Source organism: Pantherophis guttatus, chromosome 4 (assembly GCF_059756535.1).
Source record: "Pantherophis guttatus breed Tessera chromosome 4, ASM5975653v1, whole genome shotgun sequence".
Lineage (NCBI taxonomy): Eukaryota > Metazoa > Chordata > Lepidosauria > Squamata > Colubridae > Pantherophis > Pantherophis guttatus.
In genome coordinates this window covers 13,442,037-13,449,394 of record NC_142066.1, presented here as the reverse complement: position 1 = coordinate 13,449,394, position 7,358 = coordinate 13,442,037, and the positions used below count along the sequence as shown (strand labels likewise).

At 43.7% G+C, this 7,358-nt stretch overlaps 1 protein-coding gene across 1 annotated transcript; it reads right to left on the bottom strand.

Annotated features, from left to right (window-relative positions):
* Positions 1 to 6,037: 6,037 nt before the first annotated feature.
* LOC132710525 (olfactory receptor 10G6-like) lies at positions 6,038 to 6,968 on the bottom strand. Its single transcript, XM_060686957.1, has one exon. It carries the CDS (start codon positions 6,959 to 6,961, stop codon positions 6,038 to 6,040), a length of 924 nt encoding a protein of 307 aa, XP_060542940.1. The 5' UTR covers positions 6,962 to 6,968.
* Positions 6,969 to 7,358: the final 390 nt, after the last annotated feature.

Sequence of the window (7,358 nt, the reverse complement as noted above, 5' to 3'; positions counted from 1 at the left end):
TAGAGTTATATCCAGAGTTAGATGGATAGATATGGATAGGTGGCAGATTGATAAATAGGATCCCCAGATTATGTTTAAGGTCCGTCTGGGGAAGTGCCACCCCATTCAACACCAAGGACATTAAACTCCTAGATTTCAGCCCCCGCTCCCACACAGCCAGGCCAAGTCTTAACGAGCATTGCTGTCACATGTCTTATGCGCTATGTCTTCTACCCCAGACATAGCGCATAAGCGATGCTTGAGCAGGGTCTACCGGATTGTGTGGGACGCTACACATCCTCTTCACAACCGGTTTTCCTTGTTAGCTTCTGGGAGGGGGCTTCATGGCATCCAAAGCAGAATATCCAGATTCAGCCACAGTTTTGTTCCATACAGTTTCAACCTTGTGAACGCACAAGCTTCCTCTTTCCACTATGTATTCAAGATGGACTGTGATTAATATTTATACGTATTATATGTTAGGATGTAAGGAGTGGTGCAGTGGACTAGAGGTGGAGCTCTCATCTCATAATCAAGAGGCTGTGAGTTTGATCCTAGGTAGAAGCAGATATTTCTCTCTCTGGGCATAATAAGAATATATCTGCTGAACAAAACTCCACATTGGTGACAGGAAGTCACCAATTCAGCCATTAAACACTGCTGGCTCCATTCAGTTGGCCAGACTCCACCCCACAAGGAATTTGGGGGTCATTAAAAGATGATGATGCTATGTTAGAGTGTAGGTTTACTGTATACATATGTATGTATGTAGCATATCTATAGAGGGATGAGGTGGCTCAGTGGCTAAGACGCTGAGCTTGTCGATCGAAAGGTCAGCAGTTCAGTGGTTCGAATCCCTAGTGCTACGTAATGGGGTAAGCTCCCGTTACTTGTCCCAGCTTCTGTCAACCTAGCAATTGAAAGCACGTAAAAAATGCAAGTAGAAAAATCGGGACCACCCTTTGGTGGGAAGGTAACAGAGTTCCATGCGCCTTTGGCATTTAGTCATGCCAGCCACATGACCACAGAGACGTCTTCAGACAGCGCTGGCTCTTCGGCTTTGAAACAGAGATGAGCAGCGCCCCCTAGAGTCAGGTATAACTAGCACATATGTGCAAGGGGAAACTTTACCTTTACTAGGATATCTATATGTGTGTTATGTATGTGTACACTTTTAAGAGCAGGCAACAGAATTTCATTTTTAATGTATGCTAGTGTGCCCACAGGAAAAAGATGACACTAAAGGTTATCTATCTAAAATAAAAATAAACACTCTTTGATTAGCCAGCATACATTTCTCTTTTTATTTATTTGTTGAATTTATACCCGGCCCACCTATTCCTTCAAGAATCTCAAGGTGGCTAAATGTACAGGGCAATCTCTATTTTATTCCCAGTGCAACAGTTATTCATGTTGAGAAGAGGTTGAGCAGCAAAATAGAAGCAACTGATGCCGACTGCCTCACCTTTATGGAAGCAACAAAACTCTAGTCCCCTTCATGTGCTCTACATGGCGCTACCCTTGAAAGGCATTTGGAAGCTACAGGTGGTGTAGAGTGTGGTGGCATGGGCAGTTCTACAGTATTAATTAAAGGTCTTGGAGAATTGTCCTTGGTTATACTATTTTCTGTCTCCGCTCCTTGGAGAGAATAGAGCATAGAATCATAGGGCTGGAAGGGATCTTGGAGATCTTCTGGTCCAACCCTCTGCTCAAATCAGGAGACCTTATTCTATCCCAGTGGAATAAGTCAAATGTTTATCAAGTCGATTTTTGAAAACCTCCAGTGATGGAGCACCCACAACTCCAGAAGGCAAGCTGTTCCATTGATTAATTGTTCTCACTGTCAAGAAATTTGGGTTTCTCTTTAATAAGCTTCCACCCGTTACTTCTTCTCCAGCCCTCTGGTGAGAGAATAAGTCTCAAAATATCCTCTGTCAGAGAATATTCATCAGCTGGAATAGGACAATTTTTTTTTCTATTATGGTAACAAGATGGTAACAAGACATGGTAACAAGATCAGCCAATGTATAGGCATAGCAACTAAGTCAGCTAATGGGAGCAGAGACAGACTGGAGCCAGGGCGTGTCTTAGTCTGCAGCTTCTGAGTCTATGCAGAGGAACTGAATCTAGTCTGCTCTGCTGAAACAAAACTAACTGTTCTCTCCTGCCTTGTGTTTTGCTTCTAACTGCTACATTGGAAGAATCTTCTATATTGGTATTGTACATTTATCTTCATGTATTATTATGTATATAAAGAAGTTAATGAATCCTGATGCATCCATGTGCTTTCTGGATTTGATTTTGCAAGAAACTCTGACATCCTCCTCTTTGTGAAAGTCCCTCAGCTACTGGAAGACAGTTATCATGTATCCCCTAAGCCTTTTCTTCAATTGGTCGCTAGACATATCTAGCTCCCTCAACTATCCATCATATGGTTTAACTCACAGACCCTTTATCATCCTTGTTTATCAACCACAGTTTGAAATAAATATAAGTCAATGGTGAAATCTAAAATTTGTTACTACTGGTTCTGTGGGCATGGCTTGGTGGTGGTGGGGGTAATGTGACTGGGTGGGCATGGCCATTTTTTTTTTTTACTTTTAAAACCATTTTTTCTACAACCTCTTTGGCAAAGAGGTTGTAAAAAGATGTTTTCAAAAGGCTTGGATGATCCCAGCTAGGATCATCAGAGGCTTTTAAAACCATTTGTCAACTTGCAAAGCTTTCAAGTTGCCATGAGCAGGAGGGAGGGAGAACTGAAGTGAATTCCATATATTCTTTCTGACTGCAATCAGAAAGAGGATGTTACATTTCACAGCCAGCCAAAGTGGTTAATTGGAGAATGTGATTCATCACATGGCCAGAGAGGAGGGGAGAGACAGGGTCATAGGGGAACGTAAATCTACGTAGGATCAGTCCTAACTGCATCCGAGTATTGCCGGAATGTTGCTCCTAATAAATGAATATATTTCCTTTGAAGTTTGGATCATGGCTCATGAATTAATTAGGGCATCTTTCGGAAACTTGACACCATCTTTTCTACAACCTCTGAATTTTTTTTTTTAAAAAGCCTCTGATGATTGCGTGGCTCAGCTGGGCATTGCAGGGGGGGCAGGGATTTTTGCTACCGGTTCTCTGAACCACCCACCTCCATCGCTACCGGATCGGGTGATCTGGTCCGAACCGGGAGCACTTCACCCCTAGTATAAGTTTATTGCAAGCTAAACACACACACACACACTCCCAAGCCCTCCACTGAAGACAGAGTAAAACCCATAAATGCAAATGACCTTGGTTGTATAACTGTCCCTAGTTATGTGTTGAGGTGGTGGTATGCTAGGATCAAAGTTGATTTACTCTTTGCAAAGAGGTCCTTTACCACTCATATCTTAACACAATGCCACTGTATGTCACTGTTATTTATAGAAGTAAGATCTTAATCACAATCAGAATAGAGCTGGAAGGGATCTTAGAGGTCTACTAATCCAACCCCCTGCTCAAGCAGGAGACCCTATATCAGTGATGGCTAACCTTTTTGCTGCCACCTGCCAAAAGTAGGGGGAGGACGGGTAGGTCATGCGCACATGTGCTCACACCAATAATTCAATGCGCCCCACACATGCGCATGCTTCCCCCTGCACTCCCCCCCATTTTTTGCATGCAATGGCATGGTGGGCCTGGTTTTTGCCCTCCTCAGGCTCCAGAGGCTTTCTTGGACTCTGGGGAGGGCAAAAAATAGCCTTCCCCACATCCCTGGAGACCCTCTGGAGGCCAGAAACAGCCCGTTTCCCGACTTCCGGTGGGCCCGGAAGGTCTGAAAATCAGCTGGCTGGCAAATGAATGTGCGCTGGACCTGAGCTAAGGCAATGCTTGCGTGTCCTCAGATATGGCTCCGCATGCCACCTGTGGCATGCGTACCATGAGTGCACCATCACGGCCCTATACTAAGGGGTGTCAAACTCGTGGCCTGTAGCCCGGCTGCATCATGTGCTGGCCATGTCCACCCCTGGTTTAGCGAAGGGGTAAAAAGTTGTGATATGTCATGTGATGACAACGTGTCATCACACGTTTGACATCCTGCCCCAGAAGTGGGCTGCTGCTGATTCAGACTGGTTCGGGTGAACCGGTAGTTGTGACCTGTGAGTGGGCCCGCCCCAGCGCTATTCTGTCCTATATGGCTGTGTTTTTGAAGCTGTGCGCATGTGCGCACATTTTCGGTGCTGGGCGAACTGGTTGTTACAACCAACAGCAGCCCACCACTGCCAGTCTCTTCTTAAAAGCCTCCAGTGATGAAGCACCCACAACTTTTGAAGGCAAGCTGTTCGATTGGTCAATTGTTCTCACTGTTTCTGAGTTAAGGAAGTTTCTCCTTAATTCCAAGTTGCTTCTCTCCTGATTAGTTTCCATCCATGTTTCTTATCTTGCGTTCTGATGCTTTGGAAAAAAAACCTCTTTTCTTTGTGGCATCCCTTCAAATATTGCTATCATGTCACCCCTCATCCTTCTTTTCTCTAAACTAGCCACACCCAATTCCTGCAATCGTTCTTCATAAGTTTTAGTCTCCAGGCCTTTAATCATCTTAGTTGCTCTTCTCCGCACTTTTTCCAAAGCCTCAATATCTTTTTTGTAACATGGTGACCAAAACTGGAGGCAACATTCCAGGTGTGGTTTTACTAAAGTTTTATAAAGCGGCATTTTGATTCTGTGCCTCTGTTTATCCAACCAGGGATTGTAGTAGCTTTTTTTGGGTACTGTTGCACACGGCTGGCTCATATTTAAATGATCACTCACTAGCACTCCAGAGTCCCTCTCACAGTTACTCTTTGTAAGCCAAGTTTCACCTAATCTGAACTTGTAACCTTGGTTTTTCCTGCCCAGATGTAAAACCTTGTGTCAGGGTTCCAAGTAACACCCGCCAATGAAAGAAGACTCCGAGACTTGAGTTTCCTCAAAGTTCCATTTTATTAGAGGTATCATATTGGCACATCTGGGAAAACCCGAATCTGAAAGTGTCCAGGTTTTCCCTACCCAAAAGAAAGTTCAAGTCCCTGCCCACCACCCACATGTCAATCACATGGTCCAATCAAGCACCATCCAAAACTGGAGATTTCTCCCAGTCACCTCATCATAGCTGCAGGGCAAGGTGGCCTTGACTCTCTGAGAAAAAAATGTTATTTTGACTGTATATCACCCATACTCTGTGCAATCCTCCCTCCCAGTTTCCCACAGTAGAAAATGTGGCAGGCCTGAAGGCCCAAATGTAAAAGATGGCTTCCAGATCTGACCGGTCTAAACTGGTAGAATCCCAAGCCCTGTAACTAGGTAACATGTTCAGTGCTAATCAGTGACTAGCACGGATGATATTACCTAGTTAGGCTAATGAAATTTCTGCAAGAAAACAAGCTATGGGAATGGAAATCCTCCTGAGACCTGGATGGCCCCAAAACCTTGCTTTTCTCCACATTAAATTTCATTTTGTTGGATATGTCCTACTGTTCAACTCTGTCAAGATCTTTTTGGATCCCGAGCTTGTTTTCTGGGCACAAGAAGAGAAAAGGATGAGGACTTTTCTAAGATGGACGGAATATTTTTCTGATTCAGCTTATGACAACTTAGAAGTAAGCAAGTAGTTACTGAAAATCAGCTAGAATCACGAAAAACAGATTGAACTGGGTGAGCCCTAATACGCCTCTTCTTAAAAGCTTTGGTGCTCATGCCTATGAGTTAATGCATAGGAAACCATTCTTGTAGAGTTTGTAGAATTAAAAGTCTTCAAATCAACATTGTATAGCAATAAATGTAACAACAAGCATCGTTTGATTAACTGGATTGTCAATAATCATGCGCTGATGGCATCCAGTTCTCTTTTTATTTATTTGAATTTGAATTTATGTCCACCCCAGCCAAACAATCTCAAGATGACTTACATGGTGCCTGTGTTTACAAGTTAATTCCTATAAAATGTATGTATGGAATTGGAAGTCCTCTAATCAACGTTGTATGGCAATGCCACTAGAGATTCTCTCTACGAGATTCCAGAAATGTTCACAGAAGCAGTTTAGGATGATCTCCTCGACAAGTTTACAAGGGCAGCTTTTATGTCCTTGTTCCTCAGCGTATAGATAATGGGATTCAAAAGTGGAGTCAGTGAGGTATAGAAGACAGCCACCACTCCATCCAGTGGATCCTGAGATCCTGGTCTCAGATAGATGAAGACAAGGGGCACATAGTAGGTCACCACCACAGTTATATGAGCAGTACAGGTAGAGAAAGCCCTTTTACGACCTTGGGCACTGCGGATCTTCAGGATGGTGGAGACAATGTACATGTAGGAAGTCAAAATCAGAAGGAAGCACGTGGTGGCCACAAGACCGACATCCACCATGGTTACCATCTCATTGAGGGTTGTGTCAGCAGAGACCAGCTTCAGCACAGCAGGGATATCACAGAAGATATAGTTGACCCGGTTTTCCCGACCAAAGGGCAAGCGAAAAACAAGGGCTGTCTCCATTATGGAGTGAAGGCATCCTCCAACCCAGGTGCCCATGGCCAGGAAGAGACACGTCCTATGATTCATGAGGTTGCCATAATGGAGTGGTTTGCAAATAGCCAGAAAGCGATCATAGGCCATCAATGTATAAAGGAAGCATTCTGTGCAACCCAAAAAGTGGAAGAAGAAAAGTTGACAGACACAGCCTCCAAAGGATATGATTCTCCCACCTTCTAAAAATCCCGCAATGACCTTGGGAACAATCACGGTGGAGACTGTCATGTCCAGAAAAGACAAATGGCAAAGGAACCAGTACATGGGCTTGTGGAGATGGGGATTAGATACAACAACCAACAGGATCAGAAGATTGCCAAACAGTGTCATTAAATAGATGAGTAGGAAGAAGATAAGTAAAGGTTCCTTCAGACTATCGGGATATGGAAAGCCAACAAGGATAAACCCATTCAATGAAGTCTGATTCTTAGCTTCCATCTGTGCAACCAAAAAATAAATAAATAAAAATCAAGGGTATAATCAATCATGGAAAGAGGGCAAAACAATAAGCTTAAAGTCTCTATACCACTCTCTTTGTTCCTTGCTGATCCCCTCAGCCTTGAACAATCCCCCAAAAGGCTGCTCAAATGTCTTGGGGGAAGCTTGAAGCTTCCACATCCAACTCCTTTTGCAGCTGCATATAAAGATAGAGTAGAATAGTAGAGTAATAATAGGCCTTGGAGGGCTTCTAGTCCAACCCCCTGCTTAGGCAGGAAACCCTACACCACTTCAGACAAATGGTTATCCAACATCTTCTTAAAAACTTCCAGTGTTGGAGCATTCACAACTTCTGGAGGCAAGTTGTTCCATTGATTAATTGTTCTAACTGTCAGAA